This window comes from Siphateles boraxobius, unplaced genomic scaffold (assembly GCF_051911475.1).
Source record: "Siphateles boraxobius isolate OS27281-9 unplaced genomic scaffold, OSU_SipBor_1 38, whole genome shotgun sequence".
Classification (NCBI taxonomy): Eukaryota; Metazoa; Chordata; class Actinopteri; order Cypriniformes; family Leuciscidae; genus Siphateles; species Siphateles boraxobius.
In genome coordinates, this window is record NW_027509008.1 from 183,851 (window position 1) to 207,756 (window position 23,906).

General features: G+C 38.8%; 2 protein-coding genes across 3 annotated transcripts; both read left to right on the forward strand.

The window, feature by feature from the left end:
• Window positions 1-2,011: 2,011 nt before the first annotated feature.
• trh (thyrotropin-releasing hormone) lies at window positions 2,012-6,819 on the forward strand. The gene is made up of 3 exons (XM_077197254.1): window positions 2,012-2,121; window positions 2,865-3,040; window positions 4,855-6,819. The coding sequence occupies exons 2-3, from the start codon at window positions 2,878-2,880 to the stop codon at window positions 5,379-5,381; spliced, it is 690 nt and encodes a 229-aa protein (XP_077053369.1). The 5' UTR covers window positions 2,012-2,121; window positions 2,865-2,877; the 3' UTR covers window positions 5,382-6,819.
• A 5,368-nt stretch (window positions 6,820-12,187) lies between these two features.
• mbd4 (methyl-CpG binding domain protein 4) lies at window positions 12,188-23,056 on the forward strand. 2 transcript variants are annotated; one of them, XM_077197247.1, is made up of 7 exons: window positions 12,188-12,533; window positions 13,696-14,084; window positions 14,980-15,039; window positions 15,561-15,695; window positions 21,617-21,766; window positions 22,487-22,590; window positions 22,792-23,056. In XM_077197247.1, the coding sequence occupies exons 1-7, from the start codon at window positions 12,433-12,435 to the stop codon at window positions 22,864-22,866; spliced, it is 1,014 nt and encodes a 337-aa protein (XP_077053362.1). In that variant the 5' UTR covers window positions 12,188-12,432; the 3' UTR covers window positions 22,867-23,056. The 2 variants fall into 2 exon arrangements, with proteins under 2 accessions (XP_077053362.1, XP_077053363.1); XM_077197248.1 differs by lacking the exon at window positions 14,980-15,039 and having other exon boundaries at window positions 12,295-12,533.
• Window positions 23,057-23,906: the final 850 nt, after the last annotated feature.

Sequence of the window (23,906 nt, forward strand, 5' to 3'; positions counted from 1 at the left end):
CAAGTTAAAATTACTTATTTTCTTTGTTACTTCCACTTAACTCAGTTTAGTAGAGATTACTTAATTCCATATGTGTAATTTACTTAAAAATATTTGTGTAAATTTTACTTATTGTTTTTTCAGGGTAGGCCTTGAAGAAAGACAAACAGATGCTTTTGATTGTAACTATCAACATGTTTTATGGTTTATAGTTTAGTTAATTCAGAGAGGGATACCGATCACAGACTGATTTCTTACTTTCATGTCATCTCATGCGCAGAAGTCCTCCTAAAATATAAACCAATTAACTCCACTTCATTTTTCCACTATCCATAGGAAATGATTGGTATTGACAGATGAAGTATTGGACGTGACAGCGCATAAAGACGCCTGATTTATTGCATTACACGGTGATTCCCTCAAGCCATCAGCTGTGCGACTGTACGAGAGTTCGTCGAGATTTTGAAATGATGTGAGCTGTAGATAATAAATTCAGTGAGGCTTAGAGGAATGATGTTTGCTTTAAGAATAAGATTGTGCTCGCCCATCAGTTCCCGGACCATTATATGCCTCACTGCGATTCTGAAAGAAAATTAAGGCTCCTTCAGGAGTGTGTTACTGACGTACACACAAGAAAGAACCAAAAGTATGACGACTATGTTCATGATGTTGTACCATTTACTGAATATGCAGTACAAACCCCATTCTATAAAAGCATAAGAAACTGTATACATCATGATAAATTATTATGCTACCCCTAGTGAAAGAAACCTATACTAAAATGTATTTAAATTACATTTATTTCTTACTAAGTATACTAGCCTACTACAGATCCATATAAATACATATTTGCTGACATATTGCTTGAGACTTACTGATAGAAATATTATAATTAAACTTTATTTGTAGTTCTTTTTGCACAATGCACATTTCTTAATATTAAGCCAAAAATGTGTTTATTAGTAAGTATAGTATGATCACTGTATTAAATATTTAAATGCAAGTATACTTGCAATAGTTCCACTTTAGCACAATCAAATACACTTCAGCACTGTTTCTGAATAACTAAAATATAAAATTAGTTGTTCCAATTTAGCAGACTTTAAGTATGCAAATTTAGTATACCAAAGTACAATTGAAGGGTTTTTATATTTGGAATAAATATGTAAATGTATTTGTAGTATACTTAGCATAAAATGCATTTCAAAAACATTTCACTAGGGACGTGGTTGTGAAACTGTGGATTATGTTCATAGTTACTGTAATGTGATGATGAAGTAGAAGATCCTGCAGCATTTGTGTGCACAAGACATTTAGATTAATATTTTAATATCAAATGAAATAACATTCTGAAAAAGTGAGACTTACTTTAGGTTTCCAGAAGAAGTGCTCGTCTTTTCTTCTCTTTTGTGTCGTATAATCGAGCGAAAGGCTTCCCGAACAAGAACAATGTGGGCGGGGCTTGATTGTGTCTGTGGGGAATTGATTGGATGGTTGTGGTTTGCTATTGGCTGATCTGATGTGAGTGACAGGTTGTCCCGCCCTCGTCATCAGAGAAGAGATGCCGCAAGAGGAAGTTATTCCGATTCAACATAAATTTAAGAACAATTATGTACATATATATATTATTTATAATAAACACTGCAATATTCCATAAAAAAATAAACATTAATTGTGTATTTTAAAGAATTTACTTTAAAGAAATGAAGCAAGTCAAGACATTTGTTTTTTAGCTCGGAAAGTATGAATATGGCAATTATCCATTACATATCAAAGTGCCATGCTATAGGCCTACTCTTGGCACCTACCTTTACTAATTATTTTTTGTTTGTTTGTTTTGTTTTTGTTTTTATATTATTTGAAACATTATGCAACAATAAAAGGTAGTATGAAACTAAAAAAAAACAGTTTTTATGAATGAACAGAGTCTCGACAGCATCATACTGCCCCCCTCAGGGCCAAACCTGCACTGCACGCGTGACGTCACAGTCCCGAGCGCCTATAAAACACACGCGCGCGAGTCTCACGCTTCACTCACTGACCTCGACCTGAACGGGTCACACACACACACACACACACACACCAGAGGAGCATCTTCAGGTTCCAGCATCTACAGGTATTCTGATAAACCATCGGCTGCAGGTAAGACCAGGATGAAGACACTTTATTTGAAGGCTACTTTTCTCTCATCTATACAGATGCATGATCATATTCATACAAACCCTCTTTAAAAAAAGGTTCCAGAACTGGGGAGGTTTTGCAGTGACCCCTTAGTTCTTAAAAGAACATGTTTTCTTAGTTTGGAAAACACTTTAATGGTCTACAGAAAATATTTCCATTATAAAGAACCCTAAAGATTCCATGGAAGCTCATGGAACCAGTAAAGAATCTTCATTTCTAAGAGTGTACTGTACGTATTGACATGGTATTCCAAGTACTCTTTGAGTTAGAATTGTAACTTCACTGTAAAACATGCTCAGTTTACTTCATTTATTTATTTTTTTTGTAAACCGGTTGCCTAAAAATTATTAAGTAAATAAACTTAATGCTTAATTGAAAAAAAACAATTGACAATTCCACATTACTTACATATTTTAACCCATTTGTGCCCACATTCTCTGAATGGTTTCATTCGTATAGTCGTGTTAATAGTGTGAACATGTTCTACATTTATTTTCCCCAGGGTTTTTTCTTGAAAATCGTATTTGAATATGCAGCAACTACAGTTGCCGATCGGATTAAAAGGGTTAAGCATGAAGTCTATTAACTTGATAATTTTAATGCAACGGGTTTCTTCAATTTTTTTAAGTTAAGTCAACTGATCAGGTTTCAGAGTGTTGTTATGAGTTTGTTACATGCCTGTGTGTTGGTGTGTTTGTGAGCAGGACAGGGTTTGTCATGAGGGCGGTGTGTGTGATCCTCTTGGCCTCTCTGACGGTCCTCCAGTGCCAGGATCTGCCGGGCGAGAGTGACCCGTCTCTGGATGAACTCTTCCAGCGCGCCGAGACGCTCCTCATCCGCTCAATCCTCACTCAGATGGAGGACGAGAACAACGACAACGGTGCATTCACTCTCACTGTCAGAACAAAAATACATAAGCCTATATAGGTATAAATCTGTCACCGGGACGGTACCCTTTCAAAAGGTACTAATATGTATATTGGTACCAATTTGTACCTTTGAGAAACTAATATGCACACTTTAGGTACAAAGATGTACCATTTAATAGTGTATCAGCAGTGACAGCTTTTGTACCTTTTTTCTGATAGTGAAAATAAACGAATAAACAAAGTGATAAAGCGACATATGACACTTCATAAAGATCGACCGAAGATGTATCCTTTTAATCATAGCCTAGATTCCTTTTGTATGTTTGAATGTCGGATTATTTTTAATCATTGTTTTGTTCTGCTTTTTGCCACGGTAATAACTTCTCTTGACCACTTTTCCAAAAATATAACATTGAATTTATGTTTTTTACATTTATTATTAACAAAGGCAATAATAATACACTACAAAAAAAATTGTACAATCAACTTGTATTTTTAAGCAATTTAATTTAATCTCAATTTAAATTAAATAAAAATGACTTCAGAAATGAGTTGAATCTTGAATAACTTATAACAAAAGTATAACTTATTTTGATGAGTAAAAGCACAAAACATACGTTGTCATAACTTATTTATCATATAATTTTGACAGCGTAATAATAATAATGCTTATTATTGTTAAATGTATATTTATAAACTATATTCTCTAAAGAACACACTAAATGGTGTTGTTTATTGTTCAACCCAAAATTAAAGTAAAACCAATAAAGCAAACAGTGATTCGTCTGTTTATTACATGTAACAAATCGGCAATAAATACAGTTTGTGCGTTTTTGGTAACACTTTATCAGTGTCCTTGTAACACGTTACATGTACTAGTAATAACAGTAAATGATGCATAATTACATGCCAAACCAAACCCTTATTCTAAACTTACACATATATAGTAACCTAATATTAATTAAATGCATAATTACACTGTGACAAAAACACCTTAAAATAAAGTGTAACCTAAAGTTTGTGCATTTTTTTGTAATGCTTTAATTTACAGTGTCCTTGTAACATATGTATGTTACACTTACTTAACAGTAAATGATGTATAATTACATGCAACATACCATAAACAAAACCATATTCTTAACCCTATAAGTACATGTTGATTGTTATTACTCAGTACTTAAATTTATAGTTGTACTGTAACAAGGACACGTTAAAATAAAGGTGTCTGTTACAGTGTAATTATACATTTAAGTACTGAGTAATAATAATTAACTACATGTACATTACTATAGGCTTAGCTTAGGTGTTAAATTAGGGTAAATTACATGTAGTGATGCATAATTTATAGTTATTACTAAGTGCATGTAACATGTGTAACAAGAACACTCTATAATGAAGCGTTACCAAATAAAGTGTAACACTTTCCGCTTTTTTAATTTTGGGGAATGCATGTGTAATCACAAGTAAAACGAAAAATAACCTGACATTTTTTACAGTGTCATTTTCTCCATATTTATTTATCATCCTCGAGAAAGACGATCAAAATGTTTCTAAAGTTTCAGAGTAGGCTTACAAAACACTGTAAAATAAAGCGTTACCAAATAACGTGTAACACTTTTCCATTTTTGGGGGGGGGGGATTGGGTGGGGGTGCATTTATAATCAGAAGTGAAACACAACATACGCACAAAGTTGCACATTTGTAGCGTCCTGACCTGACATTTTTACAGTGTATTTTCTCCATATTAATTTATCGTCCTCGAGAAAGACGATCAGAACTGTTTCAAAAGTTTTACACACGTGCGTAAATCCCTGTCCCTCTCCAGGAGAGCAGCTCGAGTCCCCGACAGACTGGATGGAGAAGAGGCAACACCCGGGAAAGCGTCAGCATCCCGGGAAGCGCGAGGACTACGCGGACTACGAAGATGACGCTCCATTTTTCCAGAAGAGACAGCATCCCGGGAAGCGCGAGGACGAGGAGAGCGCGAGGCTGAGACGACAGCATCCCGGGAAAAGACTATCCATGGATGAGCCGATGATCCTGGAGGAACCGAGCGTGCAGACCGAGCTCTCCAAGCGACAGCATCCCGGGAAACGGTACCTGATGCTGCTCCACAAGCGACAGCATCCCGGCCGGCGCGAGCTGAAGCACGACGGAGACTTGTCGGAGCTGGAGAAGCGTCAGCATCCCGGGAAGAGACTGTGTGAGGACTGGGATGATGAGCCGGGATGCGGGCAAGCTAGTATCCTACTCGAGCTTCTGGATAACGCCAACAAAAGTCGCGCTGAGGAGAAGCGACAGCATCCCGGGAAACGGTTCGCGTTAGAGGCCGATCTGACGGAACAAGAGTAACTGTGTGAAGAAGAGATGCTGAAATGTTGTTAAAACGGATGAATAAGTGTGTGTGTGCGTTGCTTTCCACAGCATCCGATTCATGGAAAACGCACCATGTGTTTTACATCGTTTCTCATTCAGCCTGATCTCATGAAAATGCGTATCTCTAGCACGAATTGTATTTAACGTGCAATTTATACGCAAAAAAGAGCTTTTACGTGCATATTATACGCACTGTAAACCCCTTGGTTAGGATTAGTGGTGTGGAGTATACGTGCGTAATACACGCCATAAAGTGCGTATCATATGCACGCGAAAACTGCGTTTCATATGGACGTAAAAAACTTTTTCTTTCTTTTTTGCGTATAAATTGCACGGTAAATACAATTCGTGCTATAGATACGCACTTTCATGAGATCGGGCTGGTTAAAGCGGATGGATAGTGTGTGCGCGTTGCTTTCCACCGCATCCGATTCACGGAAAGCGCATCATGTGTTTTACTGCGTTTCTCATTTCGATAAAATAAAGGCGTGTTTTCGAAGGGAAAAAATACAATATCTCATTTAACTGTGTCCTGGTGCCTCGTTGTCCGTTTCTTCACCGATGTGCGCGTGAATCCGCTGTGCGCGCGACACCTTCAATGTAACACTTTGTTTTTCTTTTGTCTCAAACTAATTGTTCTTAATTGGCCGAACTAGATCCCAATTTTTCTTGCACTAGGTCTATTTTGAGAATTATTTCTCTAATGCATGTGATCAGAAAACACCTCCAAAGACATTCCAGTGTAAATCTCATTTAATTTGGTTCGCAAAACAATGAAACGGGTTACCGAGATATTTTTCTACAGTAGCTATAGCTTAGTTCTTGCATGACCTGACCTGTACATTTTCATGATTTATTTTTGTTCTATATTGATAAAGATCATATGACAATGATGTTGTACAATAAAATGCTTTCGAATTGCGAATGTCTGTTTATTGGGTTTGAGCGTTAAAACAATCACGAGGAAAAACACAGAGCGTTGTGCGCGCGTCGGAGAGCGCGTCGATTCCTCTGTCGCATTAGACCATGAGGGATTCTAACAAACTCATGAGACGAGAAAGAGATTCGATTTACTGAGGCAATCCTTTAATCGGGGCATGTTGTCACAGTCAGTTTTTACATTTTTTAACTAGCCTACTTTAAAGTGGCTTTTTGGGTCACTTATAGGCTATACCTGAATATTTAAAGGAAGCGATACAGACATCAAATGTCTTGAGACAGTATAATGTCTATATAGACATTCCTTGAAAACAATATAAGCTGAAGAAGGCAGTGTATTTTAAGGTTACTCTCTCATAAATAAAGGTACTTTATTGGTACTATAGGTTCAATGCGGAACCTTTACAATCCATGGGATCTTTCCATTGCACAGAAGGTTCTTTAGATTATTAAAATAAATGATTATTTTAAGAACTGATCACTGAAATGTTCCTCTAATGCTTCTTCTACGACATCATCACCTCTTTTGGGACCTTTCATGGGTTATTAGTGCAAATAAAGAGACACATTCATGATCCAGCATGGAAAAGGTACAGAACCTGATGTGTTTGGAAGTAATATCCTTGTTCTGAGAACATAAGCTTTCGAATCAAATATACCCTCCATTCATAGTGAATTAAGTCTTGTTTAAAAATATGCCAGTGTGTTTTTATTGTGTTCACTTCTTTACCCAACAGATATCACTTAAGGAAGCAGTAACACTTTACAACAAGGTTCATTAGTTAACATGAACTAAGGATTAGCAATACTTCTACAGCATTTATTATATATTAATTTCAACATTTACTAATAAATTATCAAAATCAAAGGTATTTGTTAACATTGGTTAATGCATTGCAAACTAACATGAACAAATAATGAACTGCTGTATTTTTATTAACTAACATTAACAAAGATTAATAAATACTGTAACAAATGTATTGTTCATATTAGTAAATAGATTATAATGAACCTTATTGTAAAGGGTTAAGATCGGAGGACAGAATTCACAATAAATATTCTTATTTCAGACACTTTTGATCTGTGTGTTTGAAATCATCATCCTTGTCCTGAGAACATACGCTTTCGGGAGAACTCTTCAGTTTATAGTGAACTATAGGCTATAAAATATGCAGTGTGTTTTTCTTATGTTCACTTCTTTACCCAACAGATATCCCTGAAGGAAGCTTAGTTTGGAAGGCAGAATTCACAAGATATATTCATATTTCAGACACTTTTGATCTGTGTTTGAAAGCATCATCAGTGTATATGAATGTGCCGCAGACATCAGGTCTTCAAGGGAGCATGAGTCCAGGGGTGTGTGTTAATCAGCCTTTACTTCCCGGGGGATTCGGAGCCGTGGGAGGATGATCCGGTGCTGTGCTCCAGCTTTCAGTGAGATCAACCCGCCATCAAACGACACAATAAACATCTCACACAATTATCATCAGACTTTTATTTTTAACTTATTGCGTCTCCTAAGTTGAACTTTTAGCTAAGAAGAATAAATGAGTATATAACCCTCAGAGACTCGCCGTAGCCAAACTGGTGTTTGAAGCAACTCAAAAACTAGCAGGATCATATTTGCAATTTAAATCCCCCAGTAGCACGACGTGGTCATTGCTCACAAACACCGTTGATGATTGTTCCAGAAATAATTAGTCATGACCATAGGGGTTGAGAGTTGTTCGTGCTATTCAGACACACACGCACGCACGCACGCACACACACACAACACACACACACACACACACACACACACACACACACACACACACACACACACACACACACACACACACACACACACACACACACACACACACACACACACACACTCTTGTACATCTATCTTTATGAGGAGATCCATTGACACAATGCAATCTCTAGCCATTACCCAAACCTTACTCATCACAACTAAGTGCTTAACCCAAACCCTTACCCTAAACCTACCCTTAACCCAGGGGTGCCGCTAAGGGGGGAAAAGTTAGGACGATTCTAAGGGCCCACACACTTTTGGGGCCCCCAGAGATCGATTTTATTAATGGAATGGGTGGGGTAGGGGGCCCAACCTCATATTCTTTCATAGGGCCCAACATTTCTAGCCGCCCCCCTGCCTTAACCTAATTATAACCTTATCCCTAAAACCAAGTCTTGACCCTCAAACAGGCCTTTAAAGGGTCTTAGAAAGTGAGGACCAGCCAAAATGTCCTCACTTTACTCTCTTTGTCCTCACTCCAATGGTCTAAAACTCAAACTGGTCCTCACAAAGATAGTTGTACGAGTACACACACACACACACACACACACACACACACACACACACACACACACACACACACACACACACACACACACACACACACACTATATTCAATAAATCACAAATATTCAATTTAAATTTCCATGTGGGCCACAATGGGGTTTTTAATGGGCTGTCACTTGGCCCCTGCATGGCAACACGGGGTTTGTTTATTTATTTATTTTGTCGAAAATTGGGCCCCATTTATTGATATCTTTAAATATTCATGCAAAAATCACTTTCAAACCACTCCAAATCTGTTCAAATGTTTTTTTTTTATAAACCTGAACCTAAAACTAAGAATTCCTCAGCTCAGATGTAGATTTTATGTAATGTTCCCCTACACACCTGACTAGCTTTAACCAAGTGACCCTGACACCTGCAGATATTATAATCCTCAGGTGAGTTCACCTCTGACCGTGCTGGTTTACACCTAAGAGTAGCAACTCTGACTCAATAAGAATAATAGTACCTGAGCGCATCTAACCGTGAGTCTCACACGCCTCGTTCCTTTTCCAACACTATCTCTCTTGAATAAGGTCTCTAGTGTCTCACTAATCTGTTAACTAACTTTCTGCGCAGTAATAACACACAGACTTCAGCAAATGCCCTTTAAATGCTTTAATCACGGCATTTCTCAGAGAATCTCTCCCAAAAAGAAGCATACATCAGGTTTTTATAGGATCGAGACATACATTAACGTGATTTATTACTCACCTTCACTCAAAAAAATAAATTTTGCCTCTTGTTAAATTTAATTAATTAAAATAAGCAAAAGTAACACGATTGTTTAATATTTTGTCACAACTTAATTTAATTGTGTTCAATCAATCTAATATATTTAAAACTGAAGTTTACTTAATTAATTTGTGTGAAAACTACATGAATTATTTTTGTTGACAACTAACTTGGCAGTGGATCTGTAGCTCCCATTATGCTTTGCAAGGGACTGCATTAGGAGGGTAAATTCAGGGATTAAAAAGTTATTTTATGTGTTTTTCAGTAAATGGAAAGATGTTGCTAGTTGATGTTAGTATTTAATGTTCAGTTATGTTAGAAAATTAGAGGACTTTATGTAATATTTTTGAATTTTGTGGTTACCATTATGCAGAAGAGTGACGACTGTGTTTAGACTGTGGGAACTCTCCATATGCAGTAATCCTCACTTGCATCCCTGCATAAGTCATATCTAATAATATTATGCGAAAAGTTGGTCTAATTAAATCGAATGCTGGTCCCTAATATCATTGGAAGTAACTATAGAGCCAAACTAACTAAAATTATGTTGATGACTTTAGACAGGACAAAAATTAAATCTGGGTAACTTGACAAAATTCTATCTAGTAGGAATGGCACAATTATTTTAGTAGTCTTGACCAAATTAATTTAAGTTCATACAGCAAGATTACAACAAATCATTTCGAACAAATTCGATTGTGTTGGATAAATATAATTCAATTTCGTGGAAAACCTTTCCTTAATTTAATTAAGTTGGTTCAACAGATTATTTTTTTGAGTGTTCCTTCATTGGTTTAATCTGTGTAAAACAAGCCTCTGTTACTCGCAGAGCACATCTAGAGCTCAATTGATTAAAAATGGAAGAGGTTAGAAGTTCATTTGATTACTCAATATGTCACGAGACCATTATAGACTATTATATTTTTGATATTGTCTAGCCAGCATTTGAAAGTTTCCACTGGTTTCAACACAATAATCTTCAGATTTAGTGTTAGAATGTCAGGCCTGTAGATGTTAGAATTATGTTTAGTTTAAAATACAGTTTACTATTTTAATTTTTTTTAAATCCGTCTCATGCTCTATATATTTTAAATTACATGATTACATATTTTAACTGTAAAGCAAATGACTTTAACTAAATTTAAGTAAATCATGTTTGTTTATTGAACTTCAAGACTAGGTATTTATTCTAATGCAGTGTTTCTTTAAGGAACAGTTCACTTTAAAATGATAATTCTGTCATCATTTACTCACTCTCAAGTTGTTTCAAACCTGTATGATTTTCTTTCTTCTGCTGAACACAAAAGATGATGTTTTGAAGAATGTCGGTATCCAAAACGTTGGTTAATATAAAATGAAATGGACATATCCTACCGTGATAGAGAGTTTATATCCCTTGACACGCAGGTGATGTTCGAGTGACGGGTCACCTTTCCTTTTCAAAGGAGAAAGTGGGATTAATCAAATAAAAACAAAAGAACTGAACACAGGAAACAGAGACTCCATAAAAACAAACCTGAGCACGCCGAAGAAACATCCATATGGAGCTGACCTGACAAATGAACACAGCAAACACTATAAACACTTTAAACACTAAAGAGACGAGAAAAACAATCACAGACTAACAGATCAGGACTACGAAACAACAGCTCTCAAGACATTTCTAAACAAGATTTACTAGACAAACAAGCAGAAAATAGCCAAACCTCCACATGGTTTTATTTGTCAGTAAATAGGGTGAATACTGGTAAAGTGGGACACTTTCGGATAATTTATCTTCTGCATCATTTTTTATTATGATCAAATGTCTAAGCCCCTCATTATGATACTATTCTTCTTAAGAGCTTTACTACACTATACAGAATAAGAAAGAAAGAAACAGTGAACACAGGATGGATGACTCTTCCTCAAACACACATTGACCCCACATTTTTCCATGCGCTACTGTCAAACGGGGACACTTTAAACACATTCAATTGTTATTCAAATGTAGGCCCAATATTAACAACAATAATAATAAACATCACTTTTTTTAAGGAGGGGTGCAGGTACAGCAGATTTCTTTGTTGAAATATCTTGCTAACTAAATTTATGAGGGACATATAAAAAGGGAACTCAATTCCCCCCATTGAATGCCTGTCCCAGTTTACCAGTAATCATCTGTCTATACGCTATTGGACAAACTGGGACAGTGTGAAAATCACATAAAAACTAAAAGATTAATACGAATGTAATATTTTAAAAATCTGATTCACCATTGCATCCTATAACAAAATAGATTAAAATTTAAAAAAAGATCCACGAGTTTTTTTATTTTTACAATCTTAACATTATTCACCTCAGAATGCAATACATTTTACTTTACCATCACAGTTCACTGCAAGGTTGTTGAATATGGTGAACCACACCCCCGGATGTGGTGTCATAGCCAAATAACCTTTTTTTATCACATTCTTGCTTATGATAAGCTCAGTATTTATTTTTCGTCATGGAAGCATAAACATGTAAATATAGAAATGAAGCTTAACTGTCCCACTTTATCAGTATTCACAATGGTAACTAGGAAATTGGTTACTGGGTGGACGAGCACACTAAATATGCTAAATATGCCTTATGGTTAGCACACTTTTAAGCAAAGACGTTCTAGTGAACTTAAAACGTATAAAGTGAACGTATCGAGATATAATTGACAAGAGATCGAGAAACTTTTAAACTGCCGTTATTATCCTCCGAAGCACTAGGTGTCGAAAGAACACAAATGTATATCCAAAACTCTGTCTCTGAGCTTCCGTATAGCAATACCAGTGTTTACATTATAATGTGAATCCTTTAGGTTGATCTGAAATTGTTCGTTAAACGCGGTTCATGCCGCTGTCATTGGAGTCTAATGGGCTAATGTGAATCAGTTCACTGCCCACGAGAGAATCATGTGTTCTGAACACGGACGACGCGCCACAGCGTCATAATAACCGAAGTATTTATTGTTCGTTTCGCATTGTGTGCTTGAGAATGTCGATATCTGAGACGCAGAGAGCCTCGGGCTGGAGGAGAGAGATGAGAGAGAGACAAAGCGGTAAAACAGCGGGGAAAGTCGATGTCTACATCATCAGGTGTGTGTTTGTTGTCATGCGAGAAACGAAGCTTTTCAAAGATTCGAATCAGTTGATTCACTGTTTCTAAGTGTTCGAACGCTGGTGACTCCTGCTTGCCAAAGCCGTGTAAATTCAACAAAAATTCAGGCCAAACATGCATAAAAACAGCTTTTACGAATCCTACTGCACAAAGTATAATACATCTAATACCATTAAACATTAATTGTCTGTGCAATGTGTTATTTTATCAATTTCCAGAGCTTGTTTTGTTCGTTCTAGGTATTGCTTAGCTAAACAGGGCAGATTATTAACTACTTTCATTCCTTTTAATTATACGAATGTCTCATTTAAACGTCTACAATGTATAAAATTGATCAGAGATCAGGTAAAACCATAGACTGTAAACCCACACTTGTTCAATGGTTCGCCGCTGAGAAGCGAGTGAATCAGTTATGATGACGCGCTCCGGAAAACTGATTCGAAACAAAAGATTCGTAAAGTTTTAAGCTTGTTTGTCGAGAGACTCTCGTGCTTTATCAGGGGGTTTGAAACTGGGCAACAAATAAATAAGTGTTATTAAAATAAAAAGTGATTTATCAATAAAAATATTTTTGTAAATACATAATAAATAAATACATCTGACATTAGTTTAGTTTAAAAAAATAATGTAATGCAATACAAACTAAACACTTTCCAAATAATATTTTTATAATAATAGTTTTCACTGGATAAGTTCTATCGGGTCTTTTGCATATAAATATATAGCTGCCTTTTAAATTTTAGGAAGGGGGTCTGTCTCATGAAGATGATCACGTTTGCCCTCTAAAAGATTGAAAAGACCAGCTCTACATGATTTCATAAGGCAGTGTCTCTTTTACAATCTGATCATTTAAAGGTGCAGTAGGCGATTTCTGAGAAACGCTGTTGATATTTGAAATCAACACCCAAACAAACACACCCCTCCCTTCATTGCTCCGCCCCCTGTTGCTGATTGGCTACAAGAGGGTTGTGGTGCTCGGTCTGATTGGTCTGAGCCACTTTAGGTGTTTCAACAGCGTTGCATTGAAGCTAGATTGAGCTGTTTATTAAGCGTTATTTATTTGCGTTGACATTGCATTTTTTTTACATTGGGTGTGCATGTACACTGTGATTGTGAATCAGATGTGACTTGCTCTCTCAGTCCTCAGGGCAAGATCTTCAGATCCAAGACTCAGCTGCACAGATTCTTGCTCTCACAAACAAACATGGAGCTGCAGATCAGCGACTTTGACTTCTCAGTGTCTGAAAGTCAACAAACGAGAAGGACGCTGAAAGAGGAAGACCGTGCTGGAGTGACGGCAGATGAAGACGTGTACGAGGGGAGAGACGAGAAGAGAGAGAGCGGAGAGCAGATCAGCCTGGAAGATGAACGAGTGAATCGATTGAATCCAACTCTAGATGAACATTCAGACATTTCTGCTTCTGAGAGCCAAGAACTCGATCGGTTAGAGACGACAGGAGGAGTAGAGGAGGAAAACAAGAGTCTGAAACACACAGACTGTGTGTCGCCCTCTAGAAACACTGAGAACAGTAAGTTTTTCCTTATAAATATGAACCCAGAATACCATTCCCTTTTACCACACGTTTAACCTTCGTCCTTCACTCGCACTTTGTAACAAATCTTTCCCTCGCGGGTCAAAATGACCCGAAGCCCTAAAATCATACCTAATTTTTTATTGTCCAGGAAACTTATTTAATTTAATTTTGATCATATTTTTTCTATTTTTAATGTTACATTTTTTGGGAGATTTATTTTATTTTATTTACCTTTAAGTTACTAGATTTGATGAATAAATAATAAATAAATAAATAGTAATTTAAGCATATTACTCACATTCTTTCAATTTAAATTAAAAAATAACTCACAATTTCATGCATAACCCTTTTAATTCAGCTCAAAATATCTTACATTGGGAATCTTTGCTGACCTCTTGTGGAAAAATAATAATATAACATGATATTTCATGACTCTATGGCCTTATTACTGTATATGGAGTAAAAGAGCTGTTCCTCTGGGTCCTAAAGTTCATTTCAATATGCATTTAGATACACATGTAGACATTCTAAAATAATTTTTTGGATAAAGTTTTAGCATTTTTAGTTTGAATTTTGAGCATTTTTAGGTTTTTCTATGTGTACTGAAGCAATCCTCGCATTCCATTCATTCCTATGGCGGTCACATTGACCCGTGAGGGAAGGATTTGTTACTTTTTTGAATTTCAACCACAAAACTCCTCGAATCCATTCAATTTTCTTTTTTGTGTATTCGTGGTTCAAGTGCGACAAAAGTCCTGGGGTCTTGGAACCCTCTGATGAACACTCAATTATTTATTTATTTTTAAATTGTTTTAATTACCAGAGGGAAGGATGTAATCATTTAAAAATATGGTAATTTGTAATAGCTCTGTAATCATGTTCTTTTTAGGGTTGAAGTTATTTGCAGAGAAGCGGAAAACCAGTCCGTACTTCAGTAGAAGGAATAATGGTAGGTTTTTATTGAGTGATACTGTGACTGAACCAAAGCGTAACGTTTTGAAAGCTGTGTGTTCCCAGACAGCAACATAGTGTCGGTCCAGATCCGGCCCACATCTGGTACATGTGGATTCAACGCGTACCGAATGTGGGCCGGATCTGGGCCGATACTACGTTGCTGTTTGGGTGAGTAGTGGCCAAAAGTGCTGTCCGGAATAGGAAAACTGACATCCTAACCAGTTATTCAAATATGAATGAAGATTTTGTAAGCATATGGAATAGTTGTGCCTGTAGATAGATAGTCTCTCTCTCTCTCTCTCTCTCTCTCTCTCTCTCTCTCTCTCTCTCTCTCTCTCTCTCTCTCTCTCTCTCTCTCTCTCACTCTTTCTCTCTCTCTCTCTCTCTCTCTCTCAGTGCATCGACTCAAAATCACACACTATGTAACCGTAAAAAATCTCTTCTAATTCATTTGAACACAAATTTGTTGCTGGACACTTAATGAACCATGATGAGTTATAAATATTTCTCTGTCAGATCTGAGCCGCCCAAAACGCAAAGCCTTGAAGAAATGGACTCCGCCGCGCTCGCCCTTCAATCTGGTGCAGGAGACGCTGTTTCACGACCCCTGGAAGCTCCTGGTGGCCTCCATCTTCCTCAACAAGACCAGCGGTATAATAACACATTCATAACATCTGTTTTTATCGCTGATTTTCCCCTTCAGTCGGTCGCTCTGACGCCAAGTCGGTGACCGACGAATAGAGATCTCGCTACAGAGGCCAATCTACTTCGAGCGTAACTAAACGAGCCAATGCACATTGGCATGCGATAATTGCATCAGCTGCGCACACGCATATAATGAGCTGCAGGTGCATCACATCTTCAGGTTTTCGCAGAGGAGCCGAGCGGTTTGTGCCTGCCAGCTCTAATGAGCGTGTGTTTGACTACAAAGAAAACGAGCAGCTCTTTGGAGAAGACTCTTTTATTCTTCAGTGTTGGCGAGGCAGTGCCAGGGCCAGATTCATCTTTGTTTTGTTTCCTCCTTTTTGTGTGTGTCTGTGTGTGTGTGTTTTACATCTGAGCAAAAAGAAAGGGCTGTTTTTACCGCTGGTTGGTAGCGCTGTGGGAGAGCGTGAAAAATATGTTTTCACAGCTGGTAACAGAGAGGAAAGCACACGACAGGCTGCACTAAATCCCTGTCTGTGTTGCTGCGGCTGTTCCCCTGTGTGCTTCAGCACTGGTAAGAGCTTTCTCTAAAAGAGCTTACATAGGTAACGACGGCATCCAGAAACACATAGATTGAATGTCATCTTTAAAAAGACGCAAGCTCAACCTGTCACCGAGGGATGGTCACGATCAGTGTATCAGGGCTTTAGGCCCTGTTTACTAGAGAACGCTCGCAGGTGAAAACTTATAAATATTTTATCAGATGTGCCTTTCGTTTACATGGCGACGGCATTTTTGGGGCTTAAAAACGCAAAAAAGTGAAACCACCCTCCAGAGTGGAAATCTTAAAAACGCTCCACCGTCGCGTTCCCATCTAAAGGGTAAAAACGCAAATCTGCTCACAATTGCTCTCGTCGCGTACGCGTTTACGTCACAGGCAGTGGTTAAAGTGGGATTTGGTAGATGGGGGAACCGTCAAATTTTGTGTACGTGCAACAGGGAAAAATGACTCACTGTGGGACAACATATTGAGTATTGTGGTATAGCAATACTTTTTGGGACAAGAGTGTCACTGTGGCACCAAGTATCACAATACTTATTTACTTGATATTTGAATGGTTTTTTTTTGGTCCATCAATACTGATATGATGACAATACTATGTCTACTAGGGCGGTTCGGGGGCATACGCCCCCGAGAAAATGTTGATTTCTCTGACCTACATATATGCAATTTAAGGCTTTTGAAGGCCAAAAAAGGGATAATAAATAGCTTTAAAACCATGTCAGTGTGTATTAGATTATTTGTCAGTACCTGCTCTCTCATCTTAATCTTTCTTTTTCTCTCAGTCTATTTCATCCACTCCTAAAGCTGAACTTTGACTGATAGTCTTTTCATTTTCGTCTGTGTCAGTGAAGAAAGTAAACAGGCTCAACTGATGAGTTTTATGAATCCTTTTCTTAGATAAGTTAATTTACTCAAGGCTACCAGATCAGCATTGCCAATAAGAACCTTCTACAAGCTTTTGAATTTGAAAAGTAATTTAAAATAATACAAATGATTGGCTAACACAGTTGGTGGAATTGGCAGACGTTCCCTTATGCCTGGTTCAGATTACACGATTTTAGCCCGATTTTGTCACGATCCGTTTGACGTAGGGTCTCGTGGGGATTCATAAACGACAACGGGCGTCGGGACGCAAGATTCGATCGTATCATCTCGTATAGTGTGTCATAGTGGGCGACAACCTACGTCGCGTCTGCGATGCTTCACGACAAAAAGACTAGCATGTTTAATTTTTTAAACGGTCGTCCACGACGGGTTCCGTCACATGTATGAGGTTGACCAATAGGAGCACAGAAGCTTTTCCGTACACAACTTTCAAAAATGGCGAAAGGAAAGAGAGACGATGGTGCTACTAGGTGGAGTTATGACATGGAGGAAAGGTTCGTAAGAAAACAATATTTTACCTCAAGTTCTCTTTGGAGGATTGACAGCCAATACTGTCCTCTTCGAGCAATCCAGGAACGTGTCCATTGTAGGGTTTTCTTTCTTTTTTTAAGTTTTCTGAACACAGGACAGCCAATACAACACTCACCGCCACATCCATTGTTTGTTTACGTTCGTTTACGGAAGTCACTCGCTACAGTTTCGCCTTCTCAATGACATCACGCGCATCGTTAAAGACGGCACGCGATGACTGGTCAGGAAGCAACGTGTAGTCTGACATGTTTCTTGTCCACGACACGACAAGATTTTAGGAGTCAAAATCGTGTAATCTGACACAGTGACTATCGTAAAAGACAAAAAAAATCGTGTAATTTGAACCAGGCATTAGGCATGCGTTGTGGAAACGCGTCATAGCATTCTCAGGTATAAATATGCAGCATTAATGCACGTAGTTGATTTTGAATGAATATTTAATGTCGATAATGGTTACATAATCTTAAAACTAATCCTGCTATTGATATGTTTGTAAGACTGCCGACCCTATAGAACAGTGGCAAGGGAAAACAAATGTCCGGTGAAATATCGAACCTAAAACTAACTTTGCTAACTTTACCGCGCTCAACCACCGTGAGTGCATTTCACGCATTTGTAATCGCTCGCGTTCAGCGGGGAGGAAGCGAGGTTGGTCGGTCAGTTGGCCCATCTCGGGACCAGCGAGATTCATTTAGATTAATGAATCTATTTATTTATTTATTAATTTATCTGAGGTGCCGGAACGCAGTTCCGAATCGTTCTGGCCCACTTTAACCCCTGGTCACAGGCATGCGCCAGTACAGGAAAATAACAACCAACATGTCAGATTCTTTCCATACGTCGGACCTTCAAGTTGCCCTAGCAGCTCTGATAAACGTACAAGAGTCTTTCTGCTGTTCGCTTCGCCATGTTTTGATTTCGCGCTACTAGGGAGAGAAGTAGAAGGAAGGTTGTACGGAGGCGCGCAGACTTGGTGTTGTTGTGTGGCAGTGCTTCACATTGCCACCTAGCTGCCTGGAGTGCATATTACATCGAATTTCACACACTTTTGGGTCACCATATGCACGCAGATTTCCCCCCCCATAACGCTCGTCAAAACGCAGAATAAAAAGTGATAACACAACGCCACTTTTGCGTTTTCTCTTCAGATCGTTTCCGTGTAAACATAGCCTTAGACACGCTGAAGCAGTGTTCATAGATGAGTCATGCACCCATTGCGGGAAGATGACCATCTCGGAGTTGCAGTCAAGAACTCACTTGTCGCTGAGAGGATCGGGCTCATGTGGAGCCCACCACCATCTCCCGAGCCCTCGAGGCTGGACAATTGGTTTCTCAGGGTGGCTTGTGCCGGTTCTCAGCATGAGAATGCTGGAGGAGCTCACTAAGACGTGGACTTTTACTGCCTGAAACCGTCCTGGTGGCTCCTCCTCCCTGACCACCCTTGATGGCGGGGCTGCTAAGGGATACATAGCCGTTGCTATGCAACTGTGCCCTAATTCCACCTGGCAGGGGGGGATCCCTGTCTTCCTTCCCGGGACTGTAAGCACTTGTCGGAACTTGCCGGCAAGGCTTATCAGGGCTGTGGGGAAGCAGCCTCTGCCATACACGCTATGGCGTTGCTACAGGTCCATCAGGCCAGCGCACTGAAGGTTAACGGGACGCGGAAGTTCTAGGTGACGTACTGCCAGAGGCACTTAACACCATCCCAATGGAAAGAGCATGCCATGAGACGTGCGTACGCCTTGAAGTGGAATCTGTTCGTCGACTGGTGTTCCTGTCTCCGAGAAGACCCCTGAAGATGTTCGATAGGCTTTCCTTCTTGCAGTAAGGTTTGGAGTGAGGGCTGTCTCCCTCCACCCTCAAAGTGGATACTGCCGCTATTTCAGCATATCACGACCACATAGATGGCAAATCAGTAGGGAAGCACGACCTGGTCATCAGGTTCCTTAGGTTGGTGAGACGGTTAAATCCTCCTCGACCCCCCTCCATACCCTCTTGGGACCTTGCTCTGGTGCTCCGAGCACTTCAGGATGCAGACTTAAAGATTCTGTCTATAAAGACTTTGATGTTGGCTGCATTGGCAGCATTTGTCTGTTACAGAGGCCAGCAGAAGGGAAAGGTTGTCTCCAAGCAGAGGTTAGCCCACTGCATAGTGGATGCTATCGCCTTGGCTTACGAAGCCCAAGGCGTGCCCTCCCCGCTCAGGTTATGAGCTCACTCAACAAGAAGTGTTGCATCCTCCTGGGCGCTGACACATGGTGCCTCACTGACAGATTTATAGAGCTACGGGCCAGGCGACACCCAACACGTTCATTAGGTTCTATAGCCTACGTGTGAAGCCGGTTTCCTCCTGTGTTATCTCATAAAAGGGCTAGAAGCACAGAGAGGCCTGTCTCTTGTCGGCTTGCTGCGCCTCAAATCCTGTTGAGTCCTCTGTCACCCTTCGGCAGCCGGACATGGCGGAGCGTCTTGCGCCAGGCCTATATCCCTCTGAATCCTTGAGAACCGGGTCTTGGCTGGGTTCCATATGTGCGACCCAGCAGGGATCCCATATGTGTATTCTTCCACAGTTGCTCCTAAACAGAAACCTGTGTCTTTCCCTTGGGCTAAGTCACCCAGTATATCATATGCAGTGCAACCTTCGGGTTAGTCCATATGTATATCTCCACATAACTCCTTTGGGGAAGAATGTGGCTTCCGCAGCGTTCTCCTTCCTAACTGAAAGGGCACACTTTCCCAGTGTTATCCAATAGTCTCAATGAGTCGGAACAGCAATGATGGACTTCAGTGTAAGCCCTGTCCCATCATGTAAGATGGAGTAGGAGGGTTACACAGGGCGCTGTGGCCTTTGGTAAGGACGTGGCGTCGGAGTGATCGACTGAAGGGGAACATCTCGGTTACGTATCTAACCCTCGTTCCCTAAGGGAGGGAACAGGGACGCAACATCCCGTCGCCACATCTGCTGTGCCACGCAGGGGCAGCCCGGTCATCGACTCGGGAAGATGTGATGCACCTTCTGCTCATTATATGCACGTGCCGTGATGCAGCGCAGCTGATGCAATTATCGCATGCCAATGTGCCTTGGCTCGTTTCATTACACTCAAAGTAGATTTGCCTTTCTAGCGAAATTCCTATTCGTGCACATGATCCTTCAGAAATCATTGTAATATGATAACATATTATCAATGTTGAAAACAGTTGTGTACATTTTTATTTCAGGATTCTCTGATGAATAGATAGTTCTAAAGAACAACATTTATCTGAAATAGAAAGCTTTTGTAAGATTAAACACTACCGTTCAAAAGTTTTGGGGTCAGTAAGAATTTTTATTTTATTTTTTGAAGAAAAAAAATCTATACTTTTATTCATGAAGGATGAATTTAATTGATCAAAAGTTACAGTAAAGACATTTATAATGTTACAAAAGATTCTATTTCAAATAAATGTAGTTCTTTTTAACTTTCTATTCATCAAAAAATTCAGAGAATTTTTTTACATAACTGTTTTACATTGATAATAATCATAAATGTTTCTTGATCATCAAATCATCATATTAGAATGATTTCTGAAGATTGGAGTAATGATGCTGAAAATTCAGCTTTGATCACAGAAATAAATTACATTTATAAAATTTCAAATAGAAAACAGTTATTTAAAATTTTAATAATATTTAACAATATTACTGTTCCAAAATTTTTAAACGGCAGTGAACATTTATGTATTTGGCAGCTTTTAACTGCAATCAAGGTACACATTAAATTTGATCAATACATGTTTCCCTGGGAATCGAGCCCATGACCTCTTTGTTACAAGCATTGACACCAAACTGTATTGAAATCAGTTGTAATATTGTGTGTTGCTGCCGATATGGACCGCTGCAGAGCGTTCATGAGGGTTTGAACCGGCAGATGGATGTGCATGTGATTTTCATGTGTTCCTCTTCCAGGTAAGATGGCGATCCCGATGCTGTGGGAGTTTCTCCAGCGTTACCCGAGCGCAGACGTGACCCGAGCGAGTGACTGGAGGCCTGTGTCCCGTTTACTGAAGCCACTGGGTCTCAGTACGATCCGCGCCAAAACACTCGTGCGCTTCTCTGGTGCGTAATCACATAAACATACATACATAAACATGTTCATTATATAAACATAGCTAGTTTCATTCAGCGTGAAGACTGTAGGGCTTTTTCATGTAGTGATTTATATCAGTCACAATATATATATTCAGAATAAATATCTATGGAAGCTTGTTTCTGCCACAGAGTAAAAAAAATTCACGATGCTTAGTTTGTTTCTTGCAATTGTGAGAAAAAAGCCAAAATTGTGAGGTATAAACTTGCAGTTCAAGAAACAGAAATATGAGACAAAATGGCGCTTGTTGTGAGGAATTGCGGAATTCCAAGAAATTAATCAAAATTGTGAGATTAAAAATCATGAGTTAAAAACTTGTGATTGCGAGAAATAAATACAGATTTGCGAGATATAAAACTAAAATTGCAAGTCATAAACTCGGAATTGTGAGGGAAAAAAAGTTAAAATTGCGACTTACCTTTTTTATGTTGTCATTATTAAAAAAAACAATTGCGAGAAAAAAGTCAGAATTGCAAGAAAAAAGTTAGAATTGCGAGTTATAAACTCGAAATTGCAAGAAAAAGTCTGAATTGTGAGATTAATAAATCGCAATTACCTTCTTTGCTTATTTCCTTCTGGAAACAAACTTTCATAGATGTAAAATGAAGTATTGCGATGGATGTTATTGCGTTGTGTTGTTTGGCATTGTGGCCGTCTCATGATTGTGTGACGTTTCTCTCGTTTGTCAGACGAGTATCTGAGTAAATCCTGGCGATATCCCATCGAGCTCCACGGCATCGGAAAATACGGCAATGACTCGTACCGAATCTTCTGTGTGGAGGAGTGGAGAGAGGTATAAACTGTTTCCTTGTTTTAGTTCCTCATATATATTTATTTAAATTAAATGCTTGAAGAAAAGAAACGTCATTGAAGAATCGTTATTGTCATAACATAATACTTCTAGCCCTTCAGTCTTTCAATCCAGATTAAGTTATCTGTGGGACATCATCACGCAGCTGACGTGTGTGTGTGTGTGTGTGTGTGTGTCCTGCAGGTGACGCCAGACGACCATAAGCTCAACGAGTATCACGCCTGGCTGTGGAGAAACCAGGAGCGCTTAGGAATCTGATTTTACTCATTTTAATAAAGCATAATATCTGCAGTAGCGTAAGTGAATCAGAGATCAGATGCATTGATGTGGTTTTTTACCTCCTGAAAACATGACCTGTTTTAAGTGTTTATCATGTTTGTTCATCAGTTCAAAAGAAATGTTTGAGGCAATGATGTGTAAAAAATAAAGGAGCTTTTTATCTTTTGTACATGTTTTGGATTTAATGAAGCCAGTGTGAAATGGTATCCAGAACCCAGTTCACTTTTGTAATATATTTCCTGAAAGAAAATACAGTGTATTTGATGATGGGCAAATCTAGCACTCATCCACAGGGAATTGATTGGATGCTGAAATGTGATTGGAGGAAGGGTTTTCAATTAAAAGTGTTGCCAACTATTTTCAATGGAAAGTTGCCAAAGCCTTCTTGAAAAGTGTCGCCATATGACGTCATGCACCAATTAAGTCATTCAATCAAGTCATTCAGCCAAAACAAAATTTATTCAGACACCTTCAACAATCCTCACATTATCACAGTTTATTTGCTATAGTTTAGAAAATGGTAATAAAATATGAACAGAAGTTATTAAATCTCTTATTAAATTAAATCAGTTTTGTCCGTCCTTCTGTTAGACTGTCTCACACATGCATTTGGTTGAATATCTGTCAGCTGTTAAATTTAACTACACAATTAGATAACTTCAGACTGGCGTGCCGTCCAGATACGTGTGCTGTGAAAGTGAGCGCTGTGTTGTGGTGCAAATCTCAGAGACACTAAATCTCTTCCTCAGACCATCGCCGGGTCTTTCCTCAACCGGAGATGATGAGTCCGTGGACGTCTCCAAGAAATGGCTGAAGTTGCAGCTTTTTCGGCAACACTTGATCCATTGATACTAACACTTCGTCATCTATTATCTTTATAAAACCTTTTTTTTTTAAATACAGGTACTGCGTTAGATTAAACTGGGAAGGGTCATAGTGTCCTGCACACACTAGTGAAAAAATAAATAAAGTGATATCTGTTGTCTGAATCATTTTTGGTTTGACTGTACTTCTGTCTT